The sequence below is a fragment of the Pantherophis guttatus genome, chromosome 10, assembly GCF_059756535.1.
Source record: "Pantherophis guttatus breed Tessera chromosome 10, ASM5975653v1, whole genome shotgun sequence".
NCBI lineage: Eukaryota > Metazoa > Chordata > Lepidosauria > Squamata > Colubridae > Pantherophis > Pantherophis guttatus.
The window spans coordinates 13,902,772-13,916,318 of record NC_142072.1 but is presented as its reverse complement, the minus strand read 5'-3'; the positions used below and the strand labels follow the sequence as shown (position 1 = coordinate 13,916,318).

Below are 13,547 nucleotides of genomic sequence, written 5' to 3'. Positions count from 1 at the left end.
CATTCACAACTTCTGGAGGCAAGTTGTTCCACTGATTAATTGTTCTAACTGTCAGGAAATTTCTCCTTAGTTCTAAGTTGCTTCTCTCCTTGTTTAGTTTCAAGGAGAACCCATTGCTTCTTTTCCTTCCCTCAGGTGCTTTGGAGAATAGCTTGACTCCCTCTTCTTTGTGGCAACCCCTGAGATATTGGAACACTGCTATCATGTCTCCCCTAGTCCTTCTTTCCATTAGACTAGACATACCCAGTTCCTGCAACCGTTCTTCATATGTTTTAGTCTCCAGTCCCCTAATCATCTTTGTTGCTCTTCTCTGCACTCTTTCTAGAGTCTCCACATCTTTTTTACATCGTGGTGACCAAAACTGAATTTTTATTTGATTTATTGGGCATGTCATATTGGCACATCTGGGGAAACCCACTCTACCACCCTCGGCTCCCCCCCCCAGTTAAAATCAAAGTTTTCTTTCCCCTGCCCATGCAATCCATCACATTGTCCAATCAGTCCAAGGGTCAGTTGGTCTCAGATCCCACCTCCTTGCACCTGGTGGGAAAGTCCTTGGTTCTCAGAGGAAAGAATTTTATTTTGACTACAGTCCCCCAGCTACCTCTACCTCCCCCCCACTCCTGTTCCCACAGCTCGACTCGTCTCTGCTGTGGCAGCCCTGAAGAAGCCCGGAGAAAATGGCTTCAGGGCTGACAATGGGGATATCAGAATGATTTTCTTCTTAGAGATACTGCTCTAATAACTAGAAAACCTGATGCGCAAATAGAAATACTATCCAAGTAGTCCTCGGTTTACAATGGTTCATTTAGTGACCATTCAAAGTTATGCCACTGGGAAAAAAGTGACTTATGACCATTTTTCACACCTACGACCACCGTAGCATCCCCATGGTCATGTGATCGAAATTCAGATGCTTGGCAACCGACTCATATTGATGACGGTTGCAGGGTCCTGAGGTCAGGCAATCAGTTTTTGTGACCTTCTGACAAGCAAATTCAAAGGAGAAGCCAGATTCGCTTAAAGCTGTGCTACTAACTTAACAACTGCAGTGATTTGCTTAACAACAGTAGCAAGAAAGGTGGTGAAATGGGGGCAGTACTCACTTAACAACTGTCTCACTTAGCAACAGAAATGTTGGGCTCAATTGTACTCATAAGTTGAGGACTACCTGTGTTACCTCAGGAAAGGGAACATGTGAGGGATAAATAGGTTAGCCAGAAAATTTCAGGACTACTCACCACAGGGACTGTCACAGGCTGCTTTGACATCCCACCGTAGGTAACCATGGTCCCACTATGCCTAATGGAGGAATTGGGTTAGGGTTAGGGCAATTAAGGTTAGGATAAAGGCAATTAAATTGGCAAACTACCTAGGCTTCCCCAGCAGCACGAAGCGATAAACCCCTTTTATTTAATTTACAGTGAATTCCCCTCCAGCAAAGACTTTCCTCTCCAACAGTCTTTCAAGATGGTTCACAATTACCGACCTTTATCAGGCTTGGAGAGTGGCCAGGCCGATATCTTTCAAACACCGCAATACTTGGCAAGAATGCAGGAATGAACTGCATTCAAGTTCAAGGTTTTGGTTATCACCTTTAGAGCGCTCCATGGCTTAGGACCTGGTTATTTACGGGACCGCTTGCTACCACCAAGAGCCTCCCACCGGCCGGTACGCTCTCACAGAGAGGGGCTCCTCCGGTGCTGTCGGCCAAACAATGTCGACTGGCGGCCCCCAGGGGGAGGGCCTTCTCTGTGGGGGCACCTACTATCTGGAATGAGCTCCCCCCGGAGATACAGAGGATTCCAGATCTACGCACCTTCCATCGCGCTCTCAAGACTTTTTTATTCCATCAAGCCAGCCTGACCTAAATCTTTCCCCTTTAAAATGTAAATTTTAATTTGTTTTTAAAATTATTGGGTGTTTTAAATTTGTCTCGGCCAAATTGTTTAATTCGGTTTTATTCTGTTTTTAAATTTTGTATTTATGTGTTTTATTCTGTGGCTGTTCACTGCCCTGAGTCCTTCGGGAGTAGGGCGGTATACAAATCCAATAAATGAAATGAAAAAAAATGAAATGAACTAATTGTCTCCTGCAAACACCCCTCCCCTTTCATTCCTCTTTTATTCTCTCTGGGAGGGGCCATTCATCGTCCACCTGTGGCCTTATTCCCAAGTCAACCCTTGTTCTTTAGCAGCTCCCTTCGTCTGGCAACTGTGCATGCACACACTGGGAACAGGCTCCAGGTGTTCTTCTGCCCCACTGATGTCTGACTCCGCAGGCAGCTGATAACTGGCATACAGTCCTGGCCCCCACTCTGCCTCTGACACAGAGCCCTCATCAGAGCCTTCCCCAGACTCCAGGACTGGCCCATGTTCCTCTCCAACCTCCTCACTGTCCGAATCTGCTGCCAGATCCGCTGGCGGGCCACAACACTACCTTAATTCAGACCCTATTTTTACTGTCCAGCTTCCTCAGCCTTTGGACACCTGGTTAATTTCTGCAACATTTAATTGAAAACCATGCAGTTCAGAGATTGAGAGCAAGAGGTTCACTGGATTAAAGTTTAGAAGTCATAAAATAAAATATTGAGAAAACCAAAAAAGGGCTCCCTCCCAAAATCTCACTAAAGTCTTCAACATAGCTGTCCTTCACAAAAAACTTTTCCCCAAGGTTCGGGTTCAAGACTTCTTTAAATACATTAAGGTTGGCTTCGTGTTGGATACCTCCAGGTTTTCAAGGCATTCTCAAGTGAGACCTTTAAACTATAATATCCAGATAAATTGTGATCTATAAAACCCCTGCAATTCTGGGAACTGGCTTAGAATACCAGTCTTCTTTTCCTGTCTAATAATGACATTACATTTGCTAAAAATAATAGTAACAGTAATAACACTTAAGACTTATATACAGTTTCGAAGTGCTTTACAGCCCTCTTTAAGCAGTTTAAAAAGTCAGCCTCTTGCCCCCAACAATCTGGGTCCTCATTTTACCCACCTCGAAAGGATGGAAGGCTGAGTCAACCTTGAGCCTGGTGAGATTTGAACTGCCAAACTGCTGGCAGCTGGCAGTCAGCAGAAATAGCCTGCAGTACTGCATTCTAACTACTGCACCACCAAGGCTCTAATACACAGTAAATTCATCTTACTACAGTGAAATGATGATACCAGGATCTATTCCTGACTATTCCAGAGCTGTGGAGCTGGATTTCACTGAAATTATAAAATTTAAATATTTTTCAGATGCAGCACAAAATCCTTCAACCCTGACTTGCATTTGGCAGCTTGCTAGCTGGGCAAAATATGTTTGTCATGAGGTTTTTAAGCACCTCTTAATTTCTTTCTTAAATGTCACACAAGCCAAAAGTTTCGGACAGTATTCAGTACAATTTGTCAACTTCAAAACAAGAATTCAGAGAGTACAAATCTGCCCCATTAAATAGCAAATCCCTGCACTAATTCACACTAGCAAATGTAAGAGTGTGTATATGTCTTGCTTCAAATATACTCTTTCTTAGGCAACTCGCAACCCAAATGAAAATTAAAGACAGACTGCCCATTAAGCATTTAAATCGAGTGAAACAATTACTACAGATATAATTCAAGCAAACAAAAGCTAAATTTACCTCAAGTGACGCATCAGCTCAGTAGCACTTTTCCCTCCAACACCATTCAGAGCTAATGAGGGCTTAGGAATTTCCTGGAGAACAAAATTGTACAAAACAAAAACAAAACAGAAAACAAAACTTAAAGCTTCTTGCTTTAAGTCCTCCAAATTATTCACAGAAATAAATGTTTGATTTTGCTAAGTAGTTCTTAAGATTTCTGTCTTACAATCATCTTTTCAACAGACAGTAGAATGGGAAGGCAGACATCCGATTGTAACATGCCTTTGTTTGGAAACAGCAGAACTAAGAGGAATTATACAGGTAATCCTTGATTTACAACAGTTCATTGAGTGACTGCTCAAAATTACATCATCACTGAAAAAAGTGATTTATGATTGTTTTTCACACTTAGAACCAGTGTTGAAATTCAAAAATTTTCCCTACTGGTTCTGTGGGTGTGGTAGGGGAAGGATACTGCAAAATCTCCATTCCCACCCCACTCCAGGGGAAGGATACTGCAAAATCCCCATTCCCTCCCCAATCCTAGGAGAAGGATACAGCAAAATCTCCATTCCTACCCCACTCTTAGGGGAAGGATATTGCAAAATCCCCATTCTCTCCCCTCTCCTAGGGGAAGGATATTGCAAAATCCCCATTCCCTCCCCTCTTCTAGGGGAAGCATACTGCAAAATCTCCATTCCCACCCCACTCCTAGGGGAAGGATACTGCAAAATCTCCATTCCCTCCCCACTCCTAGGGGAAGGATACTGCAAAATCTCCATTCCCTCCCTACTCCTAGGGGAAAGATATTGCAAAATCTCCATTCCCTCCCCACTCCTGGGGGAAGGATATTGCAAAATCCTCCATTCCCATCCCACTCCTAGGGGAACGATACTCCAAAATCCCCATTCCCACCCCACTCCAGGGGAAGGATATTGCAAAATCTCCATTCCCACCCCACTCTGGGGCCAGCCAGAGGTGGTATTTGCCGGTTCTCCGAACTGGTCAAAATTTCCGCTACCGGTTCTCCAGAACCTGTTAGAACCTGCTGGGTTTCACCCCTTTTTACAACCATTGCAGCATCCCCATGGTCACGATTCGGGATCAAAATACAGATGCTTGGCAATTGATTCATATTTATGACGACTGCAAGTGTCCCTGGGTCATATGAGATCCCCTTTTGCATCCTTCTTACAAGCAAAGTCAATGGGGAAGTCGGATTCACTTAACAACTGTGTTACTAACAGCTATGCAGTGATTCATTTAACAACTGTGGTAAGAAAGATCGTAAAATGAGACATTTATTTAACAACTGTCTCAGCAGCATAAAGTTTGGGCTCAGTTGTGGTCATAAGTTGAGGACTAACTATGTGAAATGCCAAAACATATGTGACTTGGCTTAATATTTGGCAAGGCAAACCAGAAATAGACTGAAAACTTGCATGGGGAAAGTTTTGTTGATTTTGCCCATTAAGCATTTTATTAGGGCCATATCACTGTGGGCCACCTGTAGGTATTGCGGATTTTTATCTGGATTCTGGAAATTATTTCTCTGCAGGGTGGCATAAACAGGGAACAGGCTGAACCAAAGAGGGAAGACAGAGGAGAGAGTAAATTATGTCCTTGCTTCTAATCCCAATCAGTTTGTCTCATTAAAGAGAACTTTAGTATGCAACATGCCTTGAAATTTTATGGCACGGGATAACGTCCATATCCATATCTATTGCCTGTCCCTTTTGCATTTCCTCCGAAATTAAATCTGTAATTCAAAATGGTAAAACTGGACAGAAAGAACATTTGTAAAAATAACCAGCGAGTAAAACAGCACCCATATGAGATCTTTCCTATTGTTTCTTTAAAACGCCCCATCTGGAGTTTTTCAGTTCAACCTTTTGCAGTAATAAAAATCTAGAGATTATAGAGATTTCTCAGTGTTGTAGATGAAAACCATGGCTAAGATGGCTTTTATGGACTATGAATGCTAACATGCTTGTGAAAAAGGCACAGAAGATGCTGTACTACCTGAAAATGCTCAGGAAGATAAATCTATCTCAGCATCTACGTCTGTCCTACTATTGCAGCACCACTGAGAGTGTCCTGACATACGGCATTCTTGCATGGTATGGGAGCAGCTCTACAGAGAATCATTAAAACTGCCCAGAATATTATTGGACTCCAGCTACCAGCTCTGGACAACATCGTTGAATCTCGCTGTTTGAGGAAGTTGCATAACATTCTCAGAGACTCTTCCCATCCTGCTTACAATCTTTTGGGACTGTTGCCTTCTGGCAGAAGATACAGAACAATTAAAACTCGGACCACACGTTTTCTGAATAGTTTTTATCCCAGAGCTATAATTGCACTCAACAATGAACTAAAGGGCCACCATCAGTGAGCTGTTGGACAGCATTATTTGGTCTGCTGTGTGGATGTTTGGGTGGTTTAGGGGTGGGGGATTTGTGGTGGGTGGGAGTGTGTTTGGGGATTGTGTGTGTTGGACCTGGTCTTTGGGTGTTAAGTGAATTTCGTTGTATGGGTATACTGTGTATACACATACAGTGACAATAAAATGTGTTTGTTTGTTTGTTTGTTTTAACAAGAAGCATTTCCCTGCGTTTTCTGATACAAAACTTGGCAGTTCTTAACGCTAAAGCATCAGAGTTGTGCAAGAGTTAAATCCATAAATTATTCATGGGAAAGGAGGCTGAATCCAACATTTCTGAGCTGTATTCGGTAGCCATTCAAAACGGTCTCTTCCTCACTGCCTTGTTATGCTTCCTCGAGGTTCTACGGACTGCCTGGGTTCACATACGTAACATACTAAGATTCAAATTACAAAGATTAGGGATAGGTAGCCCTTGACTTACGACCACAATTCAACCCAAGAGTTTCAGGAAGTTGCTAACTGAGTTGTGCCTGAAGTTATGACCTTTATTGCCACAGTTGTTAGGAAAATCATTGCAGTTGTTAAGTGAATCTGGCTTTCCCCCACTGACTTTACAGAATAGAATAGAATAGAATAGAATAGAATAGAATAGAATAGAATAGAATAGAATAGAATAGAATAGAATAGAAGAGGATAGAACAGAACAGAACAGAACAGGAATAGAATAGGATAGGATAGGATAGGATAGGATAGGATAGGATAGGATAGGATAGGATAGGATAGGATAGGATAGGATAGGATAGGATAGGATAGGATAGGACAGGACAGGACAGGACAGGACAGGAATAGAACAGAACAGAACAGAACAGAACAGAACAGAACAGAATAGAAATCTGGAAGGGAACTTGAAGGTTTTCTGGTCCAGATCCTGTTCAAGCAAGAGAACCTATACCAGTGATGGCGAACCTTTTTGGCACCGAGTACCGAAAAGGTTGCATGGAAACGTCATGTGCGTGTGTTCATCAGGACTGCGCTCCGGAAAAGACGAACTTCCGGGTTCTAGCATGCAGGCGCACCCAACGATCAGCTGGCTGGCACACATGCGCAGGCCGGTTTTCAGCACTGCCACATGCGCGAAGGGATCATGCTCCGGAAAAGCCGAACGTTTGGGTTCTGGTGCGCATGCACCCACGACAATCAGCTGGCTGGTGCGCATGCGTACACAGGTTTTCGGCACTGTCGCGTGCGTGGACAGCTGACTGTTGCACGCGCATGTGCATCAGAAACCCGGAACACAAAAAGGCAAGGCTGTGCGTGCCAGGCGACATGGCTTCGTGTGCCACTTTGGGCATGCATGCCATAGGTTGGCCATCATGGACCTATACCATTTCAGACAAGTGATTGTCTAGTCCAGTGATGGCTAATCTTTTTGCCATTGCGTGCCAAAAGCAGGGGAGAGTGGGGGGGGGTCGTGTGTGCGCGTGTCCACACCCATTATTCAATGCCCCACACACATGCACAAGGGCCCCCCCCCGACGACCCCCACTTTTGGCACGTGATGGCACGGTGGGCCCGGTAGACCCGTTTTTTGCTCTTCCCAGGCTCAAGACTTTCTAGGAGCCTGTAGAGGATGAAAATGGCCTTTCCACCCCCCCCACCCCTGGAGGCTGGAAATGGCCCTCCAGAGGCTGGAAATGGCCCGTTTGCCAACTTCCGGTGGGTCCGGAAGGCCCGAAAATCAGCTGGCGGAGCTGAGCTCGCGTGCCCTGATACGGCTCCGCATGCCACCTGTGGCACGCGTGCCATAGGTTCGTCTTCACGGGTCTAGTCTCTTCTTGAAAATCTCCAGTGATGGAGCACCCACGATTTCTGAAGGCAAGCTATTCCACTGGTTTAATTGTCCTGACTGTTAGGAAGTTTCTCCTTAATTCCAGGTTGCTTGTCAGAAGCCAGCCGGGAAGGTTACAAATCACATGACCTCTGGACAGTGCAACCGTCATAAATACATGCCAGTTGCCAAAGAGCCTGAATTTTGAACACCTGATCATGGGGATGCTGCAACAGTCGTAAGTGTGAAAAATGGTCGTAAGTCAGTTTTTTCAGTGCCGTTGTAACTTTGAACGGTCACTAAATGAACTGTTGTAAGTCGAGGACTACCTGTAGATGCAAAACAGTGGACCAAACCAAAGAGACTAAAATGGGTTTGTGCTCTCTGAGCTTGCTTGTTTTCTTGCTGATGAAAGTTCGGAGAGCAGCAAGGAGCCCTCATGTCTCAGGTGGCAAACTCTGGCCTGCAGGGTGCTTAGATCTGACCTGCAGGGCCATCCTGGAAACAGCAAAGGACTGGGCCATGGTGTCTCTGCCAGCGGAAACGGAGGCCCTCCAGAGCTCCGTTTTCGCTGGCAGAGGGTTGTCTCTGTCGCAGATGAAAACAGAGTTTGGGAGTCTGTTTTCTCTGGCAGAGTCCTCGGGTGACCGCAGGCACCCCCGACATGAGTGACATTGAGCTGGCCACACCCACCCAGGCCACATCCACTCCACCCCCCTGAGGTCAAACACAACCCTGATGTGGCTTTCAATGAAATCGAGTTTGACACCCCTTCCTCATTTCAACCCTAAGCTACAAATATTCTCCTTTATTACCGTAGTAAAATGGGTTTGTGTGTGAACGAGGTAACTAACAAAATCCAATTCATTGCAGCAATAGCAATAGCACTTAGACTTATACACCGCTTTACAGCCCTCTCTAAGCGGTTTACAGAGTCAGCATATTGCCCCCAAACAATTTGGGTCCTGCAGTCGTGTTTCCTTTAGCTATTTCACAGCTACAGCCTTTTTTGTGGTCATATATATATATACCTTAAACAACTCTTTCATTTCTGGTTTTCTTAGCGTCTCCTCTGCGATAACATAGTCTGCTCCAAGGGACTTAAGTCTGTCTACAAGATCCTGGAGATTTGGTCTGTGGAACAATAACAAAAATAGAATCAGATGAAGCTGATGATTTGATGGGGCATAAAAAGGAACGCGAACATTAAATTGATATGAGAATGCACATTATCAATATTCTCACTCTGGCCTAAGCTGAGTCAATTTTCAGCGATTAAGAAAATACTTTTCTTCGTCTTTTTGCGCTTAGATACTAAAGAAGCTAGCTTAGAATAAGTGCTGGGAGTCAGGTGATATACAAGTAACAACAAATGTCTAGTTTAATGAAAAGAAGGACTAGGGGAGACATGATAGCAGTGTTCCAATATCTCAGGGGCTGCCACAAAGAAGAGGGAGTCAAGCTATTCTTCAAAGCACATGAGGGCAGGACAAGAAGCAATGGGTGGAAACTAATCAAGGAGAGAAGCAACTTAGAACTAAGGAGAAATTTCCTGACAGTTAGAACAATTAATAAGTGGAACAACTTGCCTGCAGAAGTTGTGAATGCTCCAACACTGAAGTTTTTAAGATGTTGGATAACCATTTGTCTGAAGTGGTGTACGGTTTCCTGCCTAAGCAGGGGGTTGGACTAGAAGATCTCCAAGGTCCCTTCCAACTCTGTTATTCTACTTTAGTATTCTAACATTTGCCAAGTGGTGAAGTGGTTCAGGAGACCACTTTATCCTTCGGCGACTTATCAGCCGGTTCACTTCTACATGCATGTTCTACAAGAGGAAGACTTCTTCTGTGAAGACAACTGCTGATAAGACAGAGCCCTCATTCAGAAACAAAGAACGCTTGCCGTTAAGAGTAAATCTATCAATTGCTATGAATAAAAAATAGCATCAAGTAACTATAACAGCCTGAAGCTTTCAGATAAAGCTCTCCGCAATTGCTGTTCAATTCTGGGGTGGGGGTGGGGGATCTCAGCTGCTTTAAGAAACTGCAGAGAGGCACTGCATTTGTGCCCTCATATACTCCAAAGCAGGGGTCTCCAACCTGCAACTCCCAGAATTCCTCACTCAGCTTTGCTGAATTCTGGGAGTTGAAGTCCTCCTGGCTTACAGTTGCTAAGGTTGGAGACCTCTGCTCCAAAGCATCTTTTCAGATCAAATCCAAAGCATGTTCTCATATTAAAAGTCCTGTATTCAAATTTTAAAAATACATTGTCTCAGATATAAATTAGAAACCTTTTGTATGAGGCCCGTTTTTCTCTATCACCTGGCTACAGAGTCTCTCTAGGAGTCTGGGGAGGGCAAAAACTGCCTTCCCCACTCCCCCGGAGGCCTGTTTGCCAACTTCTGGTGGGCCCAGAAGGCCTGAAAATCAGCTGGCCGGCACACCCATGCACACCAGAGTTGAGCTCGCGTGCCCACTGATATGGCTACGCGTGCCACCTGTGGCATGTGTGCCATAGGTTCGCCAACACGGCCCTATACTATTCCAGACAAATTGCTGTCCAGTCTCTTCTTAAACGCCTCCAGTAGTGGAGCACCCACAACTACTGAAGGCAAGCCGTTCCACTGGTTAATTTTTTTTTTTTACTGTCAGAAAATTTCTCTTTAGTTCTAGATTGTTGTTTCCTTGATTATTTTTTTCCCATTGTTTCTTGTCTTGCCTTCTGGTGCTTTGGCCTTCTCTTCTTTGTGTCAGGCCCTCAAATATTGGAAGTCTGCTCTCATGTCTCCCCTAGTCCTTTTTTTCACTACATGCTCAATTCCTTCAATCGTTCTTCGTAGGTTTTAGCCTCCAGTCCTTAAATCATATTAATTACTCTTCTCTGCACTCTTTCCAGAGTCTCAACATCTTTTTTTATATCATAGCGACCAAAACTGGATGCAGTATTCCAAGTGTGGTCTTTACCCAGTGGTGGGATTCAGCCGGTTCCAGACAGTTTGGGCAAACCAGTAGTTAAATTGCTGGCTGGCTCTGCCCCTCCCTGCCCCTTCCAGGAGACCCCACGGCCTGGTTTTGCTCCCAGGGGGGTGCAGGAGGCTGAGTACTGCCTGTCACACCCACTGGCCATGCCCACCCAGCTGATCATTAGGACAGAGAACCGGTTGTTAAATTATTTGAATCCCATCACTGGTCTTACCATAGCGTACAAACTGGCAATCTTTTATTTAAAAAAAAAACACCTATGAGCATCATATAATGCCATCTAGGATTGATTTAATCTCCATCTGAATAAAAGGCGTCTAAGAGAATGCCCTGTTTGTGCAGGTTTAGCGTAAACCAAAAGGATCTGACTGGCCAAAAGCAATAGGAAAAAAGGAAAAAAAAAAAAAGAGAGAGGGAAAAACAGTTTTGTAAGGCACACTCACCTATCTCTTATTACATTTATTGTTTTGATGCCCTTGGCTGCTGCAATCTGGATTACAGCCTGTCCCACTCCACTATTGGCTGCATTTTGGATGACAGACTCCCCTACAGACAAACAGACATGTCATCTCGGGCTTCAAAGGTATTTCTTTCCTGCTCCCCTCAAGTGGAAGACACTCTCATCATTATTGTGTGTTGGAGAAAATAGCATAGCCAGTGGAAACTCAGGTCACCTGACCCAGTGGTGGGTTTCAAAATTTTTTTACTACCGGTTCTGTGGGTGTGGCTTGGTGGGCGTGACATGGCTTGGTGGGCGTGGCAGGGGAAGGATACTGCAAAATCTCCATTCTCACCCCATTCCGGGGGAAGGATACTGCAAAATCCCCATTTCCTCCCGATCAGCTGGGACTTGGGAGGCAGAGAATAGATGGGGGCGGGGCCAGTCAGAATTTTTACTACCGGTTCTCCGAACTACTCAAAATTTCCGCTACCGGTTCTCCAGAACTGATCAGAACCTGCTGAAACCCACCTCTGCACCTGACACCTTTTATTCCCAATTTAAAAAGAGGTCTTGGAAAAAGACAAGGAAAACCAATTTTTTAAAATGAAATAAATAAAATATAAACCTCAGCCCTTAAGTTCCCTTTAAAGGCCCAACTAATCATAACCACGAGAACGTTTGACGTCAGTAAAGTAATTCTGGTCAGTTGCAGCAAATATTTTGGGAAGACGATAATGTAGGTCAGGATGTGCAAAAGAAAAAGTGCCTGCATTGATTTTGATTATGTAGAATTCTTTTCATTTAGGAGTCAGATCGGGATAATTACTGAGACAGTCTTGGTCACATATGTCCATGATCTTTGGTGGCCCCAGGATGGTGGTACTAGATCTGTTCTGGCTGTCCTTTATAGTTTACCAGCTGTCAATGCCATTGACCACAACACAGGTAGTACTCAATTTATGACAATTGAACCCAAAATTTGTGCTGTTAAGTGAGAAACTTGTTAAGTGAGTTTTGCCCTATTTTACAACTTTTCTTGCCACATTTGTTAAGTGAACCCCTTGCAGCTGTTAAATTACTAATACAGTTCTTAAGTGAATCTGGCTTCCCTATTTGACTTTGCTTGTCAGAAGGTCACAAAAGGGAATCGCATGAGTCTCGGGCACTGCAACTGTCATGAATGTGAGTCAGTTGTCAAGCATCCGAATGTAAATCACGTGTCCATGAGGATGCTTCGTAGGTGTGAAAAATGGTCCTAAGTCGCTTTTTTCAGTGATGTTGTAACTTCAAACGGTCACTAAACGAAGTGTTGTAAGGCAAGGACTACCTGTATCCTTCTGGCTGTGCCCCCATTGGCTTTTAGAAAATTTGGCTTTTTCTTCAGGTGTGGGGCTAAGGATGACTGGGGGTTGATAATCATATGGAGAACTAATCCTCTATTAACATTTACTGGATTTTAATTGGGATTGTTTATCGTGTTTATTGTGTTGAGTTATTTATTGTGTAGAGTTTTTGTATGTTTTCCTGTACACTGCCCAAATTTGCAATTTTCAAGTTGAGCAATCATATAAATTCTACAAACATACATACATATATGCATACCTGGTTCTAAAGTCTCAAAATCAGACAACATCCGATAAGCTGTGCAGGGGTTAACACCCAGTGTGGCAGCACAAGTCAACGGAATATCTGGCGGGATTTTCAACAGAGTTTTCTCATCGAATACCGCTTCTGTTCGCCAAGTTCCTTTTGTAAAGGATTAAAAAAAAAAGAAGAAGACACGATTTAAGCTGTGGAACAGTTAATCACCACCTGGAAGTTCTCAGCTCTCAGAAAAGGCCTAAAGTGTTGTCAAGAAACACTCAACAGATTAAATCGTTGAAAAGATTGGGTTTGCACAACGTACGTAAGTTATAAACTCCGGTTTCCAAACAGCCACCATGTTTCACACATTGGGCTATGCTCAGGGGTGGGCTGCTAGGGGTTCGCACGGGTTCTGAAGAACCTCTAGCTAAGATTCTGTGCAGTTCGGAGAACCCCCAAATCCCACCCCGCCCAGGAGTCCCCACACGGCCTGTTTTGATGCAGGTAAGTGCAGGGCCTGTGCGGAGGCTGGGGAACGGCAAAAAACAGGCCTACTGGAAGTTCCAGAAGGCCAGAAACGGGCCCGTTTCCCACCTCCAGAGGGCCTCCGGAGCCTGGGGTGGCCGTTTTCACCCTCCCAGAGGCTCAAGGAAAGCCTCTGGAGCCTGGGGAGGGCAAAAACACCACCACCCCTGCCGCCATGGTGCAGGAGGCTGACT

At 44.5% G+C, this 13,547-nt stretch overlaps 1 protein-coding gene across 2 annotated transcripts in view; it reads right to left on the bottom strand.

Annotated features, from left to right (window-relative positions):
* Positions 1–13,547, bottom strand: part of MECR (mitochondrial trans-2-enoyl-CoA reductase) — a 30,387-nt gene that overhangs the window by 4,989 nt on the left and 11,851 nt on the right. For both annotated transcript variants that reach the window (XM_034413688.3, XM_060691530.2), the window contains 5 exons: positions 12,847–12,990; positions 11,246–11,348; positions 8,853–8,955; positions 3,626–3,699; positions 1,242–1,302 (listed from right to left, as the gene is read on the bottom strand). In XM_034413688.3, coding sequence (XP_034269579.2) covers positions 1,242–1,302; positions 3,626–3,699; positions 8,853–8,955; positions 11,246–11,348; positions 12,847–12,990 — 485 coding nt within the window. The remainder of the gene's footprint in view (positions 1–1,241; positions 1,303–3,625; positions 3,700–8,852; positions 8,956–11,245; positions 11,349–12,846; positions 12,991–13,547) is intronic.